Source organism: Enoplosus armatus, chromosome 11, assembly GCF_043641665.1.
Source record: "Enoplosus armatus isolate fEnoArm2 chromosome 11, fEnoArm2.hap1, whole genome shotgun sequence".
Classification (NCBI taxonomy): Eukaryota; Metazoa; Chordata; class Actinopteri; order Centrarchiformes; family Enoplosidae; genus Enoplosus; species Enoplosus armatus.
Window position 1 is genome coordinate 19,116,869 of NC_092190.1, and position 27,298 is coordinate 19,144,166.

Below are 27,298 nucleotides of genomic sequence, written 5' to 3' on the forward strand. Positions count from 1 at the left end.
CCTGAATTAATGATGAGAAACACACATTCTGCTTAAAATAACTGAATGTGGACGTCTGAATGAAAGTGAGTCAGAGAATATTGTTTGACAATTTTAGTTTTATTGCCCCTTATGGTGCTATACAGTTCAATGCAGCAAATAAAAAGGTATTTAAGACACACACCCCACACACACATTTGTTTTATTTTCTCAAGAACTTTTTTGCACATATCCTCTCATGTACACGCGCTCTCTCTCTCACACACACACACAAACCACCTCAGCTGTGAGTAATGTAAAAGTGATGTAATGGTTTTTGTGGTCGGCGAGGAAACGATCCTTGAAATTACAAAAAAGTCCGAAATGAGTAAAGAAATGCAGCCATAAATATTGGAACAGTAAAACATACGTTAAATGAATGTGTGTGTGTGTGTGTGTGTGTGTGTGTGTGTGTGAGCGGTTGTATATGAGCTTCTGCTGCTGTGTATGTTTCTATGCGTTTCCATGGCCTTTGAGTGTGAAGCTACACCTATAAATACAGTAATGGCCCATCATAATTTAAACCGCACATCACCGTCACCGGAAAACTCATTACCTTTGACTCAAAATGTGCTTTTTATACAGGGAAACAGATTTACTGTAAATTGGTTTATTGAAATAGCATTGCCAGCGTGTTATATTTCTTTGTGAAATAAGGCAGCGTGTTGGAGGTGTTTTGGAAGCTGGGAGGTGAAAAGGTAAATAGGTTTCGCTAGATGCACAAGACAAACTAAATATGTAAGGGGTTCTTCAGGGTTAACAGAGTTTATTTTGGGACCTAACGTACATCAACAGCGAGGACCCCTGTTGTGATGGTTTTGTGACATTTGGGTCTGGATTCATTCGTGTACCCATCTCTTCCTCCCTTCCTCTCTTCTTTTGTTCACTCCCTTTGGTTTCTGCCTTTGTACCTCTTTATCTTTCTATCAAGTTTCTACATTCATATTTACAGTAGTATACGTAATGCAACAATTGTGCACCTGACACACTCTTTATAGTCTCACTTTTTTAACCTACACTATATTATTGTTTATGATATTAAGCTGTATACTTGTACATTCCCTTTACTGTCCACCTCTCTGGTGCTCCGCACTTTGAAGACCAGCTTAGAGAGAAAAGGAGTGAGAGCAAGGGAGATGATGAATAAGAAGAGGGTGATATACAGTGAGAGGAAGAGAGTGGTTTTGGTAATGCACGTCCTCCTTTTTTGTTATTTCTCTTCTGTGTTTCTGTCTTTCATAGTGAGGATCAGTGAAGTGGCAGGTGGATAAAGAGAACACCTGCTCTCTTCATCTCTGGCTGCCTCTCTCCCACTCTGTGTTTGGCTCTTTTTCTCTGTCTCTTGTTCGCTCATCGCGCTCCCTCTCTCTTTTCTCAAGTCTCACCCAATTTGTCTCTCTCTCACCCCCACTTCATTTTTTTTTGCAGTGATGCAGCCTGTCAAACATCTCACACAAAAAATAAAAAAGGAAACGCAAATGGATCTCAAGTGCTTGTGTGTGTGTGTGTGTGTGTGTGTGTGTGTGTGTGTGTGTGTGTGTGTGTGTGTGTGTGTGTGTGTGTGTGTGTGTGTGTGTGTTCTAGTGGGAATGTTAGAGATCAGAGGCACAGCAGCAGGAAGGGATAGAGGGAGGGGTGGATGTTATTTTTCCTCTCATATTAATGCTATTCATTAGCCTTGTCTAATTAATTCAGTGCCTCCTCCTCCTCCTCCCTTCATTTCGCTATATCTTGCTTCCAGACCTCCCTCACCTGTTCTCTTCTCTTCTCCTTCAGTTTCTCTCTCTTTCCGTTTTCCCTTCTAGTGCTAGTGGTATGAATCAGGAATGCTGTTTGGTCACCACTTTGGTTCAGGCACAATATCACAACTATTGACAGTACATTTTTACTGACATTTTTGGTCCTACTGACCAGCAGGTTAAGAATGTTCAATCTCAGCATCTACGTGATGGAGTGGTACAGACATTCATGGTTACCATACGATGTATCCTAATGATGTTGATGTTCTCCTGACTTTTCCTCTTGCTTCTTCCTCCAAATTTAATTGTTTTTAAATACTAAACTAATGAGATTAACCACATCAATACTAATTAGCAAATCCAAGCGTTCTAACACGTTGACATAATATGCTGAACATGATAAACACTCCCTGCTTAACATCAGCATGTTAGCATTGTCATTGTGAGCATGTTAGCCTGCTGACTTTAGCGTTTAGCTTAAAGCACCGCTGTGCATAAGGACAGCCTCAGAGCTGTTTCCCAAATCCATACTACACACTAACTGCACACAGTATGTACTATACTAATCTTTGTAGATGACAAGCAATCAACATTCGTAACAGGAAATGATACAATACTTCTTCCATTGCACAGTTTGGAGTAAAGACAATTTTATCCCTTCCAGTGTGAACACACAGCATCCCATAACAGCATATTTTTACCTGTCCTCTGCCTCAAGTCTTGTTTTCCTTTCTCCTTTTGTCTCTAATGATAATCTCCATCTTTGTCTTTCTCTACCTCTATCCGTGCATTCCTTCCCTTTCCCCTCTTCTGTCCCCCTCCCTACTTTCCACTCTCCCTCTTCCATCTTCCCTCTCCCTGTCCTTGCCTCCCTCTCCTCCCGTCTTGTAGTCACTTGTTTCCTTTTGTCTGGATTAACTCAAATTTGCTGTGTGTCGAGGAGGTAGCATCGGCTTTGTGTGTGTGTGTGAGGGAAAGACAGAGACAGACAAAGAGAAAGAGGGAGAGAGAACTTGTTTTTGCACTTTGCATCTCTCCCCTGTTACCACCCACCATCATCAACCACCCTCTCTCTGGAGTTTATCAGCATCTGTACTGCTATCAGTTCATGGGGGTTTAGGGATGGATGGTTGGTCTAAAGAGAGAGAGGGAGACAAAACGAGCAGACAGGGTTAGAGACAGAGAGAGAGAGAACTAAAGAGTACAAAACTAAGTTAGAAAACTCACTTAGAAAAAAAACACACACACACACACACAGGGAGCAGGGAGAAGGTCAGGGGAGGATTAATGGCTGTGCTCTGATAGATAAACTAATCAAACAAACAAAGACTTCAACACGCACACACATTAAAACACAGACAGAATGTAAAGCAGTCACACACTTGAATAATCCAAACTAGACAGAGACATTGAAAGAGAGGAAGAAACCCATAGAGATGAATGGCATGAATGTTTTGACAAACACACACACACACACACACACACACACACACAGCAGTCTGTAGTTTTGTTGACTTTGAATGGAGTGTCGGCATTGTCTTCTCTAAGGGCCGGGTTCGCAGACATGGATTAAGTCCTTGACAAAAAATATTTTTAGCACAATGAACACCCATGGAAAGCGATGTGTCAATCTAGGATAGCGCTTTTCAAACTTTTCCTCAGGAGACACACACTTTCTGTGTGTATCCCAGTGTCTGTATGTGTTTGTATTTGTTGTTAGTCTCTACTCTGTGTTATGGTCCCTTTCTAACTTCCCATACGATTTGCCTCTACATCATCTTCTATGTTTTGTGCATATGTTTATAAGGAAAGATTGATCAGACGTTTTTATGTTCCTACTGTGCGTCTTCCAGTTAATGGTAGCTTGTGTCACAGATTTGTCCCTGGATGGCTACTCATTATGCAGAGTGTCTCTTGAAGCAAACAGAACCACTAAAAAGGGGAGATAGACTGGTGTTAGGCAGTCAACAGAGTTCCCACAGGACTTGGCAATGCTAAACACTTTCGTGAGAGTTATATGAGCAGCTCATCTGCACACTATCTGCAATTAAAATATCGGACAACATTTTCTGTGTCTCCATCCTGGGATCAACACTTACTTTATTCTACAATTACAACAGAATAGTACAACATTTTGAAGTATACGGTGGGCCTATCCTATACTCACTCCTTTTGTCCAACGTGGCAGCTGTTTTGTTTTCCTGTGGTTTTGCTAAGTTGAAGCTGTCCTGTACTTTAGTGTGGCAGAACTTGTACCTGTATTGTGTCTTAGTATACTCATATTACATAACTGTGTTTTCTCCCACCATGTGTATTTGTGTGTTCAACTGTATTGTGTGTGTGTGTGTAGCCTAACTAGAACAGTGGAGATCCTGGGAGAGGACAGTCCCCTCGGAATCCATGTGGTTCCTTACAGCTCATCACTAAGTGGACGGTGAGTTGTTAGTATGCAGACACACACACACACACACACACACACACACACACACACACACACACACACAGGCATGCACACAAAAACAACAGATCTATGTAAGCCCGGATTCTTCCCTTTAACCTCAAAAAGTCTTGTCTGTTTACCAGCGACAGTATGTACAAGAGTTATATCCTTGTAGTCCTGGAATTCGGGACCCTGGCACTACAGTACACAAACATGGCAACCACACACACACACACACACACACACACACAAAGGAAAAAAGACAAAAGGGAAGAAAAATTGTACAGCTATGCAGGGCTTTTCTTTGGGTGTGTGACAGTCAGACAGAGGATGGGGATTTCCTAAAGGAAATCAGGATGAGTTTTTATGTCTGTTCTCATGACTCACCTGACCTTACCAATCTCCTCCTTAAAGTCCTCTCTCTCTCTCTTTCTCTGTTTTCTTTTCCCTCTCTTTCTTTTTTTCCACTCTATCCTGAACACCTCCTCCATTCCTTTCCACCATTTACCATCATCCCTTTCACCTCTTAACCTAGTTTTATCCTTTTGCTGCTGAAGTCTTTTGTGTGTCAATTTCATCACTTCTGCTTTGTTGAGCGGCAACGGTAGACATTAAGGGTAGAAGGCGCTGAAATAGTCTTCCAGTCTATCCTACCATCTTAGTGGCTGTCTGTAAATTTGAATACCTCTATATCTGTCCCTTTATCACGTGTTAATCTACATGTCTGCTCTCCTTTATATCTTGTTTATTGTCTGTCATGTTGTCTTTGTCACTCTTTATCTACCAGTCAGCCTGCGACCACTATGCTCCCAGGTTGACTTTTATCGGTTAATGGTGGATCATAGAGCACTGATAGAAATCCGCAACTAACACAAACAGACAGTTCGGGGGGTGTATCTGACATAGCCGTGTCTAAGTAAAGCATATGGATGGTCTCGGTGGGCTACTCCATCAGACACATCAGTCTTCTGGGACACATACTGAAAGTCACTCTAAGAAAGTGTGTGTGCTTGTGCATGTATGTATGTGTGCAAGGTTTTAAAGCAATTGTGGAAGTGATGGGAACATGTTTTATCCTTTAACCTCCCTTTTCTCTCCTTGCTCTCTCTCCTGTCAGGTCTCTTGGTCTGTACATTCGTGGAGTGGAGGAGGAGAGTCGCTCAAGAAAGGAGGGCTTGTTTCAAGAAGACGAGTGCATCGTCAAGATCAACAACACCGACCTCATGGACAAGACATTTAGCAAGTGAGTGCCACACTGTGTGTTCTAGGAAAAAAATGCCTCTGAGATGAGTTTAATAGCTGCAAAAGCATTTCCCGAGGATAGTAGAGAACTAAATAAATGTCTTAATGACTGTCTTAATATTTCTAATGTATGATATTATGACATGCTGCTGGAATTCTCACATTCTCTCACAATTCTCTTTGCTTTTCTGATAAAATTAATATATACATATACAGATACATGCTTATGTCATCAGGGCCATTTATATTTCCGTCTTAGAATTACAGTATGTGTTCAATCTATGATTTTAGTTCAATGCAGGGATCAAGGTCCTATTTATTTAAAGGCTCAGTTCAGCCAAATTTATGGAAAAAGATCTCACTTACATTTAGTGGTGTTTAGCCATTCAGGTTTGGTTTATTTGCCCATGTTTTGATATATTTGTCTCTAAAGTTTCTGTCCATATCTGAATACAATAAAGTTGAATGGGAACTAAAACTGTCTTCATTGCTACCACGTGAAAACAAACACACACAATCTATTTGTGATTTTGGTGAGCACTCCCTTTAAATGTAGAGTTGAGCTTTAGATTAAATTGAACTAAATAAAATGCGAATAAAAAGGTGTCCTCCACACAACGTTATCAATAGTAGTATTACTATATGAGTCGATGCATATCATGTCTAAAGCCTTTGGAGGTCAGGCCTGGCCTGCCTTTTTTCCTGTTTCCCTGCTGTCTTTGCTTCTGTGTGTCTTGTTCCCCCTCCATTGTCTGAGGACTTATATCACGGTTGCACTGCCGTCACAGAGAACAACAGAAAATACACTTGGCAGATGTTTCGATAGCGTTGCTTCCAAATGAATCTGTGTGCGTGGCCTTTGTGTGTCTGCTCGTTCCACCTCTTTCCTCTAAGGAAAGATTTGTTCAAGATTCGTTCGAGGCCAGATGCTTCTCAATGGAGTTTTCTTACTGTACGACTGAAGCACCTCAAAAGAAATTCAGTAACGAGAGTATTTGGGGATGCAACGTGATCACAGAGCATTAAAATGACAAAAGGCACACCTGTAAAAAACGATTGCCACAGATTACAAGGACTGATGCGGATGTTACAATGATTACAGCACATTACAATGTCTATACAGTCTACACAATAGTCCTTGTCCAGCGTTCAGTGTGGTAATAAGATTATATGTGACATATTTTATGCTGTACTGTAGGTAAATGGATTATCTCCAGAGGGGTTTGCACCTATTGTTCAAAGACAGGTGTATAGTCCTGTTTGCACTCACTCACAAACACCAGTGCACACTCACACGTACACTCGTAAACACTCAACTTAAAACACACATCCATACGCTTGTGAACAAATGCAGACACATTTTAATATGAATAAGACAAGCTAGTCTTTAATCTTGTATGTGATACAGTCAGACCATTACTTGACATTGTGATCTTACACACACACACACACACACACACACACACACACACACACACACACACACACACACACACATACACACACTCTTGCCAGTATTGTTCTGTCATGGCAGGTGTATTGAGATGTGTAGCTTCAAAGTCCACTGATCCCTGTGAGTGCCATGTCCACCCACACACACACACACACACACACACACACACACACACACACACATCTCTATTGTCCCAGCTTGGCAGCTGTATTGAGGTAGCCTGCTCGATTAGAATATCTGTTTTACACAAATGTGCCTGCACACGTTGTCCAATCAGAAACAATAATCATATCATCTGAGCAATGGTCCCTATACACACATCAACACACACACACACACACAGCTTTCACATCTAGTTTCGTTATGCTGTATTGTGTTTTTTAATACAATGGAAATCACTAGTGTGTCAGCATAGTGTGATGTAACCACTTGCTTAGACTGCCTAGTGTGTTTAATGGTTTCAGTATGCAAATCCAGTCTCAGAAGAATGAAGAAGAGATGACCACCCATCCCCAAACACACACACACACACACGCAGAATAATTATTCTGCATGGATTTACATGCAGAATAATGGGTCGCTCAGTACTAATACCATGATTGCTGATGTACAATGTTTTATACTTTATGCACAGAAATGTCATTTTTACCTGTGAATTAATAATTTGCACCGTATAATACACTTAATTTGTTTCTTGCTCAGTCTTACTTCCTAAACACTACAGATACAGTATTCTCAAGTTCAGTTTAAGTACTCAAGAAACTTACAGGTACATTTACTTTGAAGCCTCAGTCTAAAAAAAGGCTCAACGACTATATTCATAATACATCGTAGATATGATGCAAACTCAATCGTAAATGTACAATACATATACTTTAACCAAAGATTTCCTCTGGTGATTAATTGATTGATTGATTAAGTTGCAAACTTACCCCACAATGCCATTTTATCACCAGATCTATGTCCGTAAGGCTTCTCATTATATTGATGTAAAATTTCAAGTATTATTATTATCCCATATCTAATGATTTAAAATGTGTATATCCTTCATACATGACTTTCAAAACAAAACATAGTCTCTAGTTACCGAAACATTATGATCATTATACATCTAATAATAATCTAGGCGGGAAATAATAGGAGTGTAATCCAATACAATTGAAATAAACTGGATTTTCTCTGTCGGTTATGCGAGGTGAATGATGGTGTGTGCCAATCGCCTTTGACACAGTGGTCCCTCTAACTTACTTAGCATAATCTGATATAAACTAATTCTCTGCAAAATGATCTCTTTTATAGATGATGAGATTATAATGGCCTGCTGCACAGGTGTCATGGTCCTGTGTGGCATCTCCTGTTCTGTCCTGCCTTCACTTCATCTTGTAGCTCATTGAAGATAAATAAATGGCAACAGACACAGTGACCCACCAGAAGTGACCACTGACAAAAAGGAGAATAGATAGAAGTACACTGATTGAAATAATGACATACAGTATAGTATAATGCAGTTTAGATGATGATGAACTACAGTTAACAAATGACCATGGCATACATCTCGGTCTTACATAATTGTTTTATTGAAACCCAAACTCAACATTTTATTCCAGGATTTTCTACTTTTCTGTGTTTTATATCATATCTAATGTAAAATAGGATTATTGACTGTTTCATTAGCTCATTAGAGACTAGATAATCAACTGGATTCATTAAGAAAATAAATTCCAATGAAAAAACAACTGTTAGTTTCAGCGATAGTCTTTTTGACAATCGTTTAAAATCAGTTTAGTAAGTTTAGTAAAGATATATGAGCCTAAGATATGCTTCGGCGTCTTACATTTTTTAAAAATCGAACACCCCATTTATAATGATTAGCAATTCACTGGAACTCTTTTAATTTGTCATTTGTAATCAGATTTATACCATGTGTATTTGCTTGTCAGAGATTGATAACTACACTCTGTATGTAATTGTGATTAATGGCATGATTAGTTTTAATGCTTAATGCTACTTAAAATTCCACCCACTTGTTGAACAAAACTTTTATTCTACTGTTTCCTCTCTTCCTCTCATCCTTCTCTCTGTCTCTTTTCCTCTTCCTCCCCCTCCCAGAGCCCAGGAAGTGTTCCGTCAGGCAATGCGTACCCCAGTTGTCCGTTTGGAAGTAGTTCCCTCCTCCAACAGAGAATGCTATGAGAAGAGTCTGATTGGTCAGCTGTTTGGCAACAGTGCCGGTCCCGACAGCAGCCCCCGAACCGCCAAGACCAAGGAGCCACCTCCACCTGTCAAAGCCAAACCTGTGTTCAAGCCCTCTGAGAATCTAGCCACGCGATTGGCAGAGGAAGCTGCCACTATGGAAGCTGCTGTAAGTTGCTCTGCTCCAAGTGTCACGTCAGAGACGTCTTGACCTGACATCTAGACAGAGATTTTAAATCAGTCGAACCTCACTGGTTTTAATGATAAACATGGATGTGAAAAGCACTTAATTATAATTCAAATTGCAACAAAATGCACACAATGTGGACACCACAATATTGCCCGATTTGACATAAAAATTGTTCAGTTTGTATAAACGGTATCAATCCAACATTATTTTTACTCGGTTCCTTCCTCTTTCCAAGCACTATTAAGTCTGTCTTATTCAAACACATGTAATTGTGTCGTCAACCTCACCATGGTGACATGGCTAACATCTGAAAAACAGCTGGCATCGAGGCAATACTTAGTACTTTTTTAATATACAAAAAACAAAACTTAAACAACAAAAATAACAATAGAAAATACTGCAAGTAGAATGTGACAAATGGGGCATTTCAAATGTTAAGCTACTGTGGACTTCTTCTCTTGTTGCCTTACTTTTTAACGTGTTTCACTTAAATGATCTACATTCTCCACCTAGACGCCCAAGGGGAGGAGTGAGAGCCCCCTCCTTAAGAAAAGTCCCGCCCTCTCCAGCTTGGTGGCCAATAAGAGAGGAGGACGGAGGCTGAGGATTGATCTAAAGAAAGGTGAGCAACACCTGTCTACAGAACAGAACCTCACTCAAACAGATTTAGGTGTCTTTTTAGACAGGTCTCAGGTCAGCGTTGTTCTATAAATGTTACTTTACTGAACGTTACTGAAAATACTTCAGAAGCCTCACACTTACCACACTTCCTTTGTTCAAAACACTTACAGTTATCTTCAAAAGAGAGATACATATTCCTCTTGTCTATGTGTGTAAATGGTGACTACAGATTGCCTATAGGGTGTCAAAAATACCCTGCCATGATGTTAATACTGTAAACTGGCATGTTGTGTGTGTAGATCAGCTCAGCACTCTGGTTTTAGAAGAACTAAGTTTCTAGAGTCGCATCTGTTGTTTTTATCTCTATGTATCTGTTCCACTTTTCTTTCACATTCAAACTTTCTGATTGTACATTATTAACTGGCTTTATATCTTGACATTTTCTGAATGTATATAATTGACCCGCTTTATGTCTCCGCCCAGCATTGTTCTTATTTCTATAAAGCTTCCTTTCTCTGTTCTCTGGCTGACTCTCCTTCCTCTCATCCTTCCTCTCTCCATCTTCCTGATTCCCTCTCTTCAGGGTCTATTAAGTCTTTATTGATCTGTTCATTTCTGCTGATATGAATTCATATTGGACCAAACTGCTGACTCGGCTCTGCTAAAGAGACCAGACTAAATGAGGTCTATAAAACACACAACTGGTCTCTCTGTCTGCGTGTGGTCTTTTTTTGTCCACTCATGCGTGTTTATGAGGGCTTTCACACACGTTTGTGTGTGCACGTGTTTTTCACTGATTACTACTTTAATCTTCATTACTTCACTCTCCGTTTCCGCTGCGTTACACTCATTCCTCTTTTACCTTTTCCTCGTCTCTCCCTCATTTTCTTTTCCTCCTCTCTGCCCCACACCTGAACCCATTTTTAAAACCTCCACACCTGCAGACACTGTAGCACCAGCTATAGCTAAAGGGTTTAAAGCGACACACACACACACAATCTCTGAAGGCTTTAAATTATCACACTTACAGTATGTCAGGAGCTGAGTCAACAACACTGTGTTGAAGAACTCAGGAGTAGTTTAGGATGTGTGTGTGTGGGAGGATGAATATTTGTACACTGAAACCTTGTGGAAGACAAGTATAGAGGCAGGGAGTAAACAGCTGTACAGGATATTTGTGCCCTAGTGTTACGCTTGCAGATTGTACCTCACCCCTTCTATTCACATTTCTGTGTGTGTTTGTATATTTGTGTATGTGTGTCTAGGTTCAGAAGGTCTTGGTTTCACTGTAGTAACCAGAGATTCTTCTGTCCACGGTCCTGGTCCTATTCTTGTCAAAAACATTCTGCCTCGTGGAGCTGCTGTCAAAGATGGACGCCTGCAGTCTGGAGACCGCATACTTGAGGTACAGAGCAGCTGGCTGTTATTAGAAACCTGCTCGTGTGGTTACTCTAATCCAACATTTTGTACTTTATTAGACTTGAAATATGTGAGGTTCATAAGGAAGATAGGTTAAGTGTAGTGGAGATAAGGAAAACATATAGTTATGCTGATAATGGTGGTGTTTTGATTTGGTCCGTGCGTGTGTGTGTGTGTGTAGGTCAACGGTGTGGATATCACAGGTGTGGGCCAAGAGGAGTTGGTGTGTATGCTACGCAGCACACGACAGGGAGAGAGTGTATGTCTTGTGGTTCTACGGCCGGAAGACATGTTCCTGCCCCGAGAGATGGTAAGAACCAATCACAATGCGGTATTTTCCGCCAATGAAACAAGATTTACTGTTTGATTGACACATTTTTCTAACAAGGCAACCAGAAAGACAGACAGAGATGCAACTACATCACCAGCTCTCATTTTCAAATTTCTACTCCCTCTAATTTTGCAATTTTTGGTCCAATCAACAGGCTTGCCTGGATGATGCACAGCTCAGCAGCCTATAGGAAGGCTTCTTTTTATAGACATTAACCCCAAATGTCACTGAGGGCTTTTGTGAATAATCTGAAAGATGATACACTTCCCTGTCCAATAATGATAAACCTAACAAGCAATCGTATAACACAGTGTTTTATAGAACTCCACTCTGATCGAATGAAATGCTTTATATTGATATTGGTAATATTTTGTGCCAGTCTTTCCCTGCCACATTGTTCCTGCTGAATTTCAACACTGTTTTGATTAATAAACACTTTTGCATTTTATTCATCTTTGTTCTACTTTTCCATTCTTTTTCCTTCAATCTGACTCTGCATGATCAACTACTGTGCCATCATTGACATTAATTGTAGCTCTCTCCTTATGTTTTCCAACCACAGTTGCAAATAATATATTTCTTCTCAATTTGTTGTTATTTCCTGACAGTCTGTCGCTGTTTGCTTTTTAACACAATAACTTATTTTCCTTATTGAAATATTTTCTTCTTTCCCATCTGCTTTCACACTGTGTTTATTTATTGTGGGTTTTTAAGATTTTCACCACATTTACGACATTTACATAATCTAATATAGAAATGCAGTGTACATCTTAGTGTATTTAATTGTATTCATGTTTTATTTTAAGTTGCATATTTATCTATAAATCTACAGAGCTCATATTGATCTTTATTCTGAGTGATTGAGAAAGTGCCTACTGTATATCATTAACTTAATAGTCATATCATATATCACAGAATAATATTAAATCCAATGTTTTTAAAGCTGATAAGCATCTGTGTACACATGCGCATGTTATACTGGGGGTTTAAAGGCTTGTGGTGCCATTACAAAAAAAAAAATTGCTGTGTGCTGTGGTCTAAAAAAGTTTGGGAACTACTTCTCTAAGGTCATTTTCGATCAAATCATTACTATCATCACAGCTGTTATCATCACATTGCTTTTCCCTTCAACTTCGTTGACTTGGCAGCACACATGAATCCACGCTAGCACAAACAGATTAACAAGAAGTGTTACTTTCTTATAATATTATAAGACCATCATTTTTCATTAGACCCACTTTGCTTTAATCTCCTCTCCACCCATCACTCATTTCTTGGGTTATGTTTTTCCATCTCTCACTGTTTTTTATTCTTTTTAAGTTGCCTTTTGTGTCTCTTTTCCCTTTGTGTCTCTTTCCGCTCTTATCGACTGATGTTTCCTCAACGGCTGCCAGGAAGTTCCACACACACACACACACACACACACACGCACATGTGCATGCGACCCCGAGCCCCATAGGAAATTCTGTTTCTGCAGACAGGAAAAGGAGCGATGTGCTGGAGTGTGTACATGTGTTAACATTTAGGGTCATTTGTGAGTGTTGTATCTAGTCCAGAGTTTCTCCATGTGCACATATCTGAACTCCATGGCATTTTTCTTTGTGTGCTGACCAAGTGTTGCTGAATACCACCACTACTACTACAGCAGTACTCCCGAAAACTTACTCGAGGGCTCTCTCGGCCATTAATTCCCAGGGGGAGTGAATCATGATGTTTTATAGCTCCCAGGTGAATTGTTGCTGTAAACTGCGGAAGGTCAGGTTTAAAAATACCCAAATTACCTTTAATGCAGTCCCATAAGGCCTTTAGTTCTTCTTTCCAGTATTTGGTCAGTTTTATGGGGTTATCTTTTTTTTTTTTAATCATGGACAAGAAAAACAAAAGCTTTGAGTATACTGAGTTTGTCAAGAGATGCAAGTACTGTAGCTGAAACACACAAATCAATATAGAGAAAATATCTATTTGACTGCCACAAAACTTGATGCAAAAACAGGCTTATTGGACATTATTTATGAGGACATCATGAAGCCTCATCATCATCATGACATTTCTTTGCTGAAATAATCAAAACTTAATTACTAATGTCACGATGTCATTAAAATTGAGCTGATCTGCATTTTTTTTCACTTATTGCATGTGATCATGAATTTATTATGTTCAGTCAGAAGTTTATTTCTCCTTGTGCAGACATCCAAAGCTCCAAGGCGTGTCAGGTGTGTCAGAAAGATCCCTTTGGGCTTTCTTTACTGCGTTGGGGATAACCCCATACACGTGAGAATTGCAGCACTGTTGTGCCTGAATTTAAATGAACGAAAAAGCAAATGGTATCTCGGCTAAATAGGACAGATGTGGTGGAAAGATGTATAAGAGACATGTATTGGTCGAAAGGAAGACTGATGAGGCTCCAGCTCCATCACCCTGAAGTGAAGAATGAGTATGAAAAATGGATGGATCGACTCTTCATTACAGTTTAGTGTGAGAACTGATAAATTACATGGGTAAGCTGCAGTTTCTCATAAGCACGCTTGGCTCAGCTTGAATACATCATCCTAGGTAGATATTGAGTGTGTGTGTGTGTGTGTGTGTGTGTGTGTATATATGGATGTTGAGAATAATGATATAAAGACTGAGGAAGACGTGGGCCTGCAAACAGGAAATGGAACAAGGAATCCCCTCTGGCTTTTGTCGTTTTTGATAAAAGGAAACGACGTATTCACACCACTGTGTGTGTGTGTGTGTGTGTGTGTGTGTGTGTGTGTGTGTGTGAGCGAGAGACAGAAATTGTCGCTGTTGTCTAACATTTAGCACTTGTTCTATGTACAGCATTTCAATCAGCAGACTTCTCTGTGTCTGACTCCCCCTCTCTTCCTGACAGACAATACGCCCCAATATAATTCACCTCTGTCTAATTAACGGCTGATGGTGATTGTTCAGCAGTCATAATAGTTTTCAAGAACAAATGCAATTGCAGTTCTGCACAGTGAAGCTGTGAACACATTCCTTGATAGACATTTTACATGTGTTATAGTGTGGTACAGTAAGTACGTATGTGTGTGTGTGTGTAGGAGGGGGGATTTCAGGACAGTTGTAGTCGTCCATTGCCAGCTGTCTCAGTGGTGAGAGTTTACCTTTCTTCAACTCTTGTAGCATAGCAAAGAATCAAATATACCTTTTTCTGTGATATAGTTAGCATGTTAGAAATATAATGTATATATATAATATATATATATAACTTCAATAATCGGAGAAGATATGTCCAACTGTTGAGAAGGACTGAGGCTAAAAGGAAGAGGCCAGAAATGTGTTTGCAGCAAAAGTGTATAAATATTCCAACCAGCTCATTTTATCAATAATACCGGGTTGCCTGTTGAAGGTCAGTGTGGCTCGTAAGACATACACACACATGTGCAGACTTTATATGTTTTGCTTCGTTGTTTTCTTGTCAAGCAGCCTCTGGTGGTCGTGCAGATAATGACTGAAAGGTAGTTTTTGTTGCCAAAACTTACCTAAATCTTAACTATAGTGGTGGCAGACAGCCTTTTTTGTAACGGTCATGTGGGTCATTTTGAAGCCCCTGACAATGTTGTCATGTGCCTTCAAATTAATCCTCTATGTTGAAGCTTTCGTTGGTCGTTTTAAAATGAATCTTGAATATGTCTATCAGTATTGTAAAGCACATAGGCTGTCTCATTTGTGGTTGGAGAACTGCTCAGTGTCGATTGACTTGTAGTAGTTTTTTGGGTCATACCTTTCATGGTTAACAGTGCAAATAAAGAGGATTCAAAACAGTGCATACTTTGTACTTTGCGACCTTTTCACACCTCTAAATCAAGCATAAGCCTTGTAGTATTATCACACCTCACTAACTGACATGGTTTGCATGTTTTGCAGTGTCTGTTTCACATAAACAGCATTCATTTGTTGTAGGCATCTTGCTCGCTGCTGCAGAGGACAGCCGTGTGCAGACAGGTCTGGATTTTATTTTAAACTGACCCTTTCCTCACTTGTGAACAAGACGCCCCATATACTTAAAGTCCATCACTTGGGACAGCAACATGGTCTGTTTATATATCTTTGCTCACCTTTTTTTATAGTTATAGCACATCTCCCATTTTCCATAATTTGTTAAAAAGAGGTTTCTGAAGCACCAAGGAGCAACATTGTACCACCACCAACAGCAGAAGTAGCAGGTAGTGCTATGTTGAAGTCTTTTTCTGTTGATATTGTGAGGATGCAGATGAGAATGGCTGTGAGTCGTAATCATTTGTCAAGATTTTTAAAATGAGTTTGAGGTTGATTTATTTTTTATAAATCATTACGCACAGTTCCATCTCATCATGTTTATACCATGTTGGAGCAGACTTTAAACAGTGATATGGCTACAGTTACTTTTTTTAATGATTTGATGTGAAGGTTTATGCCAACTTGTTTGTGTTAACAGAGAGGAAACAGAAGAAGGATGATGATGAAATGATGGAAGGATCTTGTCTATCTTCTCCTCCCCCTCTTCCGTTGTCTCATTTTAGCCCACCATCTGGTGTTGTCTGCTAATGTCTGTGCTCGGTGTAGAACAAAGACATTACACCACCTCTATACACATACACACACTTATACACACACTTAGTCAAAGTCACTTTCTCTGTGACATACAATCATATTCGTAAAAAAAAATTCACAATATAACAAGTATACATCCACCTGCTGTGTTGGCTCTCTGTAAAGGCATTTTGTGGCCGCATACGCACAATCACTCTCACATACAACATAAAAAGACATTTTTTCAGTCATTTCTTTTCACACACGAACAAGCATACGCCTGCTGAGTTGGCTAGTGCCTTGAAAATAATGTTTGAAACAAAGATGCTCTTTTCTGCTTCCAGACAATTCACACCTCTCCTTCTCCCTCCCTCCCCCTTCCATTTCGTGTTCTTCCGAGGGGTCTAATTCTTCTTGCATGTCACTGACAACTCCCTTGTTTACCCCTCCTTATACGCCAATCTGCTACGGGGCTCTTAAAAGTTTTCAGTCAGGCTCCCAGAAAAGAAAGACAAAGGAAAGATACTTTTCTGTCCTTTTGGAACTGTGTTCTGGTGAATATCACAACACCAACATTTAATGAGCAAATTATTAAAGACTCTGGACAAATCCACATACAAGGTTTATGTAAATAAGCATCAAATATACCCGTTTTTTTTATCTGACAAATAACTTAATGGAAGTAAAAAAATATTCAATTTCAAGATCCACTCCAGTTATGTTTTAAGACATATGGAAAGACAGTGTTTTAAATAGTAATAGTAAAAATCCAGAATCATAGTGGGATCACCATTTACCTCCATTAAACACAAAAGCATAAATAATAACAAGTAATATTGCCTAACACCTAACACAATGGATATGGATATGAATATAAACCATTCACAAACACACTCTGGCTACTAAATCAGGAGGATTGAATGAAAGGTTTAAGTGTGATTCCATCAAGCTATTTGTGTCGCTCTGCTTTTGGCACCCAGTATGTGATGAGCAGTACGATCGTCTTCTGTCTGTCCTTTTCCTGTTTTTTTTTTTTTGTCTTTTTTTCCACAACAGGAAACATTCTCCTTAGTGCCAGATGCTCCTCACACACACACACTGATATATTAAATCAGTAAACAGTTGGCAGCTGGTGACAGAGCACATTCAAAACAAAACAACTTTATTGAACAGTTTCTTCATTCTGATTATCCCTCATCCATCACCGCTGCAGCCACTGTGTGTGTGTGTGTGTGTGTGTGTGTGTGTGTGTGTGTGTGTGTGTGCGTGTGCGTGTGCGTGTGTGAGAAAGAGAGAGAGTGTGCATCCATGTACTTGTTTGCAGTCTGTTGTCTATTTCTGTGTGTGTGTGTGTGTGTGTGTGTTACATCTCACTGATATCGTCACCAATGTGACCTCACAGAATCACTACAGTAGATCCCCCATCTGTTACACCCTCAGAGACCTGTGTATGCACACACACACACACACACACACACACACTCCTTGGCAGCTTGGTGTCTCTGCAGGAGCTGCCATCATCCCAGTGGAAAGCAGCCGAGAAGGGTATCATGTCTCTCTTCTCTCTCTTCCTCTGGCTCTCTGTCTCATCTCACATCTCTCCGCTGTTTGTTGAAGGTTTATCAGCTCCTTCGTCAGCCTATCATCTAAAGTCGCTGCTGTGTCTTAAAGCCCTCAGCACACGAGTGTCACGCACACTCACAAGGGTTCAAGCCACTGGGGATCAGCATCTATATTGTCATAGCAAGATGTTACTCTCAACAAAACAAAGGCTTTGTTGGTAACAGTAACAGTTTTGTCAAGAACAACGAAACATGGATGAAGAGGAATCTCCTCAAATCAGTTTGGGACATTTTGGGAAATACGCTTTTTTACTTTCTTACCAAGAGTTAGATGAGAAGATTCATACCACTTTCATGTCTGTTAGCTAAATATGAAGCTACTGCCGTCAGGCTAACTTAGCTTAGCACAAAGAATGGAAAGAGGGGGAAACGTATAGCACGTATATCTCTTGTTTACTTTGTCCGAAAACAAAGTGTAAAAATCTCAGTTTTACGTGTAGAAGAGGTGTAAATGTTAGCACTGCCTGACATAAAGAAAGTAAACGGATAACGGTCTGAATCTTCACTGGCACGAAATGTATGATTTGAACCATTTCAAAGATCAAAGATACGTTGTGGTCATGGCTATATGAATAGAAATGAAATATGTATTTTGACTCCACACCCACAACAGTTAAAACGTTGTGGGTGTGGAGTCAGGAATTCAGGGTGATTGGGAAATAGTATGTTGGTAAATAGCACGACCAAATGCCCTTTCAAACTTTTCTTTTCTTCTGCCCCCACAAACCATTGTTACCACACCCACTCAGTTACAATCAAATGTCAGCAAATCATTTCTCAGTCCAGACTGACTGTTCTCTGTAAAAGATTCCCTTTAATGTTTCAACGTGTAGAAGACAACAGCTATGATTTATAAACTGTTGCCAAGAAGCAATTCTGTGTTCGTGTGGGGAGCTTCGGCACATGAACAGAAGGCTGCCCAGCGCGCACCGTGACCCCTTGGTACAACGTGACTGCCCGTGACCACTTGTAGCCTTGGAAAACGTACCCTGCGCCGTCAACATCTGCTAAGGGTTTCACGGGACGTGGAGGCTGGCTTGCCCTGCATGCGTGTAGACCTCTAATATCCAGCTCCAGGGGAGATTGTACACTGAGCATTAGTGTTGTACTTGTTGAACTACAAAAGACTGTAGACATCAACTGTATCTGTGTCCCTCACAGACATTTATTCATAATACAGGAAATACATCAACCAATTCCTTTCCTCAAAAAAGCTCTTTCCATCCTCTGGGTGGACATTTATGTAAGCCCTTACAGCCACTGTGGTTGGCTCCTTTCTCCCTCCGTGTCTGTACTTTTTTTTTTTGTGTCCTTATCCTCTTTCTTTCTCTGTAGGGTTGTGAGTGCTCCTTAGTCACACTAAGATTGGGGTCTTTGGGTCTCCCGCTACAGTCTTTACACTGACTATTAGGGGATAGTGGTAGAAGAGGGTGTAGGGGATTGGACAACAGGGGCCCATCCTGAGTGGCCAGTGATGGGACACTTATTTTCATAAGTCAAAAGCATAGCCCATAATGTCAGGTTTTGTCCCTGGGAGTACTTAACTCAGCCATTTGTGTGTGTGTGTGTGTGTGTGTGTGTGTGTGTGTGTGTGTGTGTGTGTGTGTGTGTGTGTGTGTGTGTGTGTGTGTGTGTGTGTGTGTGTGTGTGTGTGTGTGTTATCACACCTACCACCACATTTAATCACAGCGGCTACTGTTGTTTGGCCTTAAAAGAAAATTGATCCTTGGTCAATCATTTCCACAGCATGGGGCTTTCCACACGACACACACACACACACACACACACACACACACACACACACACACACACACAGTTTCTCCGCATGGCTGGGTAGAAGGACACTAAAGTTTATAGCATAGCATTATTAAAGTATACCCCTAATATTACTCACACAACTGATAAGTAAAATTATGATCACCACTCTTATGATCTCCTCCCTCATTTGATCTTTTTTATCTTTCTCTATTTCTCTCTCTGCCTCACAGTTCATCTGGCCTGTAGGGGTGAGTTAAGGACATTTTTTTTTTATCTGTGTTTGTGTGTTTTAGTTGACTGCTCTAGCTCATTTTAACATAATGTGTCTTTCCATTCTTTCTCTCACACACGTTTCTCTGGCTCAGTTTAATAAAACAACACACATACTCATTCACACACACACACACACACACACACACACACACACACACACCGACAGACACGGAGCTGTCTTTTTAATAGCACGTCCTCCTGTTGATCCGTCATTGTGGCAACCCATTTAGATGTTGAATGACCAGCGCGAGGAGGTTCATCTATGCAAACAGCTTTTTCTATAACTAGATGGATTTGATAGAGTTCATGTAGCAAAGATACACACACCTTTTTATAAAGCGCGCACCACTCTTTATTGTTTTAGTATTACACACAGATATAACCACCTATCATAGCAGTGAGGCTGTGATAATAGAAAGTTCCATGAAATTGCATTGTGCACTTAATTTGTTTGTGCGATTGTCCACTCCTGTGTGTGTGTGTGTGTGTGTGTGTGTGTGTGTGCGCGCATGTGTTTGTGTTTTTAAAGCAATTTCAGTAAATGAAAAAGAGGCCTTGTTTAAATGTGTGTTATTTCTTAGTTCAGCCACTGAATAGCAGCACTTTCTTTCTCTTTCCACTTGGTTGTAAAAACCCACAGAACAGTCAGGTTTGACACCAAATGATGATTTTATTTTTTTTACTTACCTCGCGGGGCTGTTTGTTTGTCTGGTAAATTATCGTAGGAAGCCTGGAAGCTGTGCTTATTCATTGTTTTACAGGGAAATTGAATTCATCACCCAGATAAACAACTTTACATACATTTGAATATTTTTGTCAGATTCCATAAAACATCTCACAGCCCTGTGGGTGGTCTTGACCCCCAAACTGAGAACTGCTGCTTCAAACTTTTCTGCAGTGTAACGCAGTGTAACAGCTCTAAATTCACTCTGGCGTTGGTTCTGTCCCGCGCTGAGTGGAAGAAAAAGAAATAAATTAACAGGGAAGTTAAATCAGATAAATAAAGGATGTAGCGGTGGCGGAAAAACTGAAAAGTTGCCAAATCATGAACATTACTTCAGACAGAATCTCACAGACTAATAAATTCTTAATGTAATTATGCGCAGAAAAGTAGCTAGCATTTCTCTTCTGGGTGTTTTGAAGTTCTTTCCAAGGTCGCGAGGCTTCCTATCAGGTCCGGACAGTCAGTCTGATGAAGGGAGTTTTTTTTCCAGCAGGGAAAACTGTTTTCTGCAGAGTAGAGGACTTTGTGTCGGCTTAACGCTGTTAAACCTACAATCCCCACAGACAAACACTGTCTAAACCTGACACTGCTGACCCACGCAAACACACACACACACGTGCACACACTCACACAAACAAACCCACGCAGACTCAGACTGAATTCATGCATATACATAGACAGTCACATGCACGCAGACATGGACTTTCTATCATAAGTACCTACAATTATTCATGGCTTTCTGGCAAACATACACACAGTAATGTACCTGAACATATAGACACTCAGAGACAGAATGCCCTCAAAACCTTCAAAACAATATTCACAGTCGTGCAAGCTACAAACACACAGTTCATCCTTTAGCTTCCTAGAGTCAATGTTCATTCTCTTTTCCTGTATCTCTCTAAAACACTTTATCATCTTCAAATATGTTATCCATTATTGGATATTGATTAGGCAACACATCTGGATGCAATGCAGCTGAATTTAATAGTGATCAGAATGGACAAATATACAGCACACAATTTAGTCCAATACCTGTTTACAATTCAATTCAGTCCTTTGAATCATGACCACACTCTCTCCCAGACCATGCATTACCTTTACCACCCTAAACCTCACTGTGATTGCTATAAATTGCTATATATCATAGATCTAGATTTTGGCAAATCCCATTTTAACGTTTGGGGACACGGTCCAACTATGATAAATCCTTGTTACCAACAATGTTTATAGATAATATATGTTTTCATGCAAAACTCCTTTTTTTTTTTTTTTTTTTTTTCTGATCAACTGATTCGTTTGTTTTCTTGATCTAATAGTAAGACTAGATAATATTTATTTAAGTATAGACTGTTTACTGTTGAAATTGAAGGTTTCACAAATTGAGTGCTGGAGTGAATGCTGTTGCTACTTGTCATTACATGTCACAAGTACACAAGTATAATCCATATGTAGTGCAACAGTGCTGCCTCTCCCACTGAGCCACCACAGGCTTCAAACACACACTTTCATCTGGCGGGATCCACTTGCTTTCTTTGTTTTTGGTCTTTTTCCCACTTTGTCTCAGACTTAGTCATTACTGCCATACCACCTTGTTGATAAAGTGTAGTTTTTCACCATCTGTGTTGGTTTAAAATAGTAATCTATATCTATACAGTCAGTGTTTCGTTCCAGTTTTTACAGTCTTTCTTTCCTCTCCATATTCCCTCTGCTCTCACTACTTTGTCTCTCTGGCTCTGTGTGTTGGTCGTATTCTCCAATTACCTCTTGAAAATGCACAGGTCATTTTATTGATATTGCTGAGCTGAGGGAAGAAAAAAGTTGCGTATATAAAAGCAGACAGTGCAAATGGCTTTTTTCCTTCTTCCTTTTATTTTTTTCTTCGAAAATAGACTCTGCCCGCAATTTTTCACTCATAGAGAAATTTAGCTGAAAGGTTCCTCGTGATGGTTTCTCTCAAATGGAAAAGCTTTTAGTTTAGCTTTTGGAGACTACTCAAGCCCAATGAGCTGACCTCTGTCTCCTCACCCTCACCCTGTCCCCACCCTTGTCTCTTCTTCATCGATGTCTCTCCCTTTCTACCTCCATTACTCTCTCTCCCACTCGCAGAAGGACGAGCTGTCCCGCGTGCCAGGCTTTGTTTCTGAGAATGGGAAGGAGCAGCTCATGTTCGAAGTGCCCCTTAATGACACCGGCTCGGCGGGGCTCGGCATCAGCCTCAAAGGAAACAAGTCCAGGGAGACGGGAGAGGACATGGGAATCTTCATCAAATCCATTATACACGGAGGGGCTGCATACAAGGTGATATTGTCATACATGAGCAAAAATAAATAAAGACAAAACTGTGTCCTAGAAAATACTAATTGGTACATTTGGAAAGAAATGTAAGCCTGACCTGAAGTTAGTGCTCCCACTTCCAAAATATTCTCTAAAGGGAGTCAATAGAGTGTGAGTAGAAAAGTCAATGAACAGAAAGTGAAGCAGTATGGGAAATGATAACTAACAGAACTCATTATTGATGAGACGGTCTTCTGGGTTTAGTAGTTGTAGCTGCCTCAGCTGTCTCTGCTCCTCTGCTGCCATGTGTTCCTGTCCTGTTAACCTTTGACCTCGTACTCACCAGGACACACTTGACATGTCATAGACAGCAGAGAGACAGACAGGCAGACAAACAGACACATGCACACGCGCAGACCTGTGCGGCGTATAGCGAATATCTGCGTGCAGAGACAGGAATAGATGGAAACAGGTCGGCTGTAGAGGCGTTGTAAATAACACACCAGGGGAGTGAGACAGATGGAGGGTAGTCTCTGTTTGTGTGTGTGTGTTATGTGTGTGTGTGTGTGTGTGTGTGTGGTTGACTGGAGTTAGACAGTCATAGGAAAATGTGTGCGTGTGATTTAGTGTGTGTCAGTCAAGTTTTGGCTATTCTGGGTTAATGCTGGTTTTATTTCAGAGCGATGCTCAGTGAAGGCTAAAGGTGTGTGTGTGTGTGTGTGTGTGTGAGAGAGAGTGTATATACAGTAGCTCTCCATAAATAGCTCAGTGATTAGTCCCATTATGATCATCAGTCACACGTGTCCTCCCATTGTTAAAAAGAGAGAAGAATGGCAAACATGAATGCAGCACTTTGACTTTGATTTGTACTATAACATTCAACATCCTGCTATCAACTACTTAAGGACACAAAGTTACATGATTTTTAAACTAACCATAGACATTAATGCATAGACCTGTAAAACATGCATGCTGTAGGTCTGCAATCCAGTGCACTGAAAATGCACACAATGTTTTAATCCCACTGGTGTGTTTTACAGGATGGGCGTCTGCGTGTCAATGACCAGCTGGTAGCAGTAAACGGAGAGTCGCTGCTGGGCCGCTCCAACCATGTGGCCATGGAGACGCTCCGCCGCTCCATGTCACAGGAGGGAAACGTGAGAGGGACAATCCAACTGGTGGTGCTAAGGGCTCCGAAGGTACTCACACACACACACACACACACTAGGAGTAACAAGTTGACTCTGTGGTAAAAAAAAAGGGCAGCAGACAAAGCACACACTGCCACCAGAGGGATACAAGAGAACACATCAGACAACAGACAGCAGTCTAAAACTCACTCTGTGCACTTTAAACAAATCTGAGAAAATGATGTGAATGTGTGTAAATGTGTGGACACGAAGCCTAATGCTGATGAACATAAAGAGCATGTGTGTGGTCGGAACAGTTCTAATGGACGCATATAGTGAAGGTGAAACACACATTAAGTGTATTCCTAATAAACTCAAATGTCTCTCTTTATTGTAGAATCTAGGTCAGGACACCTGCTGTGAGACGGAGAGCACATGCATGCCTCTGTCACTTGACGAAGAAGAAAACAAACATGCATGCTTCTTTTATCTTCACTCTGTATCTCCTTTCCTCTCATTTGGCTCTCACTGACTAAAGCACTTTTTTTTTCTTGCCTCTTTCTACTCATGCTGACTTTTCAGCCCTTCCATCCATTCTTCACATACTTGACACTAGTCTCCCTGCTCTCACCAGCAGCAGGGAAAAAAAAGAGCATTTACACTTCAGCTATTCAGATTTTTTGTGTGTTTGTGTGCTTCTTTGTGTGTGTGTGTGTGTGTGTGTGACAGATGTAGACACACTCAGGTTCACTCAGCTGCGTCTCTTCTCTTTATGAGTAAAAAAATAAAAGAAAAAAAGATCTCATCTCTGCAGTTTTTCAGCTGATGCCTTTTACACGGCTCTGTAGAATCCTTGTACAAACCCGTGCGCACACAAAGCTGGGTTGTTGGCTCAAGTGTGAATGGCCTTTTGCATGGCCTGCTGGCAGTGGAGAACAAAAGCTGGATGCAGTATACACCCTGTATGATATGCTCACACACAAACACAACACACACACACACACACACACACACACACACACAGAGCGATTATAGTAGTATCCGTATTGACAAAAATGGGTTGGACAATACATAAGCAATGCAGTAAATAGTAAATATTACTGAGTGTAGGTGTGCTTGGGCTTGCAGGGCTCAGGACATCCCTTGTCAATAGCTTGATGGTGGAAAGCTGTTAGCGACATCAAAGAATTGCATCCATGATTCCCTCTTTGTCTTAAGAGTGGAAAAGAAAGGATAAAAAGGAAGATAAAGGCAAATAGATAAGAGACTGTACCTTAAAAGCCTTTTTGGGCTTCAGTATTGATGCTTTTAACATTACAGAAGTGGACCACTCTACGTTTTTTCCCCCCTCTGATCTTTTTTTTTCCCCCATCTTTTTCTTGCCTATGTCCTTTGCTCTGTCTCTCACTCAGTTCTTCTTACTGTAGTCATCTCCAGCCAGCTCTCTCTAATCTCTCACTTTATCCAGCTGCTCTTTTCATTCAATAACTGTCCAAACACCCTCTATCTCCAAGCTAAATAACCGTGGCCCTGAATAGCTTCCATGGATATAATCTGAGGCTGTTCTTCAACATCCGAACTGAATCACAATATCTAAATTAAAACTTTGAAAGTCCTGCTTTTCCTGTCTATTTTACATTATTGTAGATAGTTTTCCAGTAGTTTATATCACATTATAGGCAATTAACTATTTTACTTTATCATTTTTTTGTTTAGACAGATAATACAGATAAACATACATAGGACTATTACATAGGACAAATATAACAAATGTAATGTATGTAAGGCATCCAGCTGAAGCTTAATTGCAACCCTGTCCCTAGTTAGACTTTTGAGTTCAGGGAAAAACAACTAAACAGAGAAAAACAGATTCAAGGTAATGGAATGCAGAAATGTTCCTGACACGTTTGACTATATCTAAAAACAATGTTTTTGTTCCTCTATAACCTCTTTTTGCTTTCTGAAGAAGCATTTGTTTTTCAAGAGTAATCTGATTGCACTATGACACCAGCTAATGGGATGCTGGGAGAGAGCCAGGGAGGGGAGGGGGCCCACAGGACCTCTAACACACTGAAGAGTGATGTGTCCTGGGTTGGAACTAGGGAGAAGCTGGGCAGGAGCTGGTGCTCTGTGGGGGGTCAAGAGGAAGACGACAAGAAGGATTTATTACACACACAGCGCCGTTATGTCTTCTTTGTTGTTTGAGTGGAGGACTGAGTCTACACAGAGACACACAAGCACACTGAGCGACACATGTTAATGAACTGTTTTCTACACACACACACACACACACACACACACACACACACACACAGAAAACAAATAAATGCAAATTAAATTCCTAAAGAAATAATAAACGCACAAAGACACACATGAATGAATGCTTTGTTTGACTATCACAGGGCCCTAACCCTCGAGGGGATGGGTGTCAGACTGACTGTCATTGCCACACACAGAAAACCGAATCAGTGTTGAAGACAGTTACAATCCTGCGGGCCATGGGAAACGGGGTCCCCTCTTCCACCTTGATCCTCCACTGCCTCTTGAGTGTCTCCCTCTTCCTCTCTTTTTTCTATCTCCTTGACATCTAATTGTGTGTGAATAGACTACTACAAAGCCCTCACTCACTCCTCTCGCCATCACCTAGTTTAAATGCAATCCACGCACCAGACTCTTACATTAAAAAAAAGCAGACTTAATATCAAGATTTAACTAATGTTACCCTTTCACAGTTTGCTTAAACCATTATCTGTCTGTATGAAATGTGACTTGAAAGTGTTTAGTAGTATTTGTGTCCTCCCTGTTTTAGGATCAACATGGGGTGTCACCCAATCGCTCATTTGACAGCTCCTCTGGCCTATCAGGACTGATGAGCCCAGTGAACGGTCAGACTGACGGCCCCGTTCACCCTCCCATAGTGAACAACTCTCTCTATGCATCTAATGGTGAGTTTTTTTCCTCATCAGTGTTCGGTCAGCAGGCTAACAGACATGACATTTACATACAGATTTTAATTTCATGTCATTATTTGTATGTAATCACATGGAGTCCTGGAATAAATGTTCGTCCTTGCTGTGTCTTGTCTCTCTTGGTCTCTTGGTCTGTGTATATCAGTATGTAGTGTAAGAGAGGACAGACCATACCAAACCTTTTTGCACAATAGCAATACTTGCAGTGAAGAAAATGTTCTTAAAGACAAGAAAGTACTGACTGAAATGTCTCAATAGCACAGTCAATTATCAAAAGTTGGCATCAAATGCTCTTTCAGATTCTTGGGCTTGTTTACTTCCTGTATAAAACAGGAAATAAGGAATAACTTATTTGAGACTAAA

General features: G+C 40.5%; 1 protein-coding gene across 1 annotated transcript in view; it reads left to right on the forward strand.

Annotated features, from left to right (window-relative positions):
- pard3bb (par-3 family cell polarity regulator beta b) overlaps positions 1-27,298 on the forward strand; it is a 177,347-nt gene that overhangs the window by 56,508 nt on the left and 93,541 nt on the right. The window contains exons 7-15 of the mRNA XM_070914428.1: positions 4,108-4,191; positions 5,315-5,440; positions 9,002-9,254; positions 9,789-9,897; positions 11,162-11,301; positions 11,497-11,625; positions 22,669-22,860; positions 23,877-24,035; positions 26,776-26,911. Coding sequence (XP_070770529.1) covers positions 4,108-4,191; positions 5,315-5,440; positions 9,002-9,254; positions 9,789-9,897; positions 11,162-11,301; positions 11,497-11,625; positions 22,669-22,860; positions 23,877-24,035; positions 26,776-26,911 — 1,328 coding nt within the window. The remainder of the gene's footprint in view (positions 1-4,107; positions 4,192-5,314; positions 5,441-9,001; positions 9,255-9,788; positions 9,898-11,161; positions 11,302-11,496; positions 11,626-22,668; positions 22,861-23,876; positions 24,036-26,775; positions 26,912-27,298) is intronic.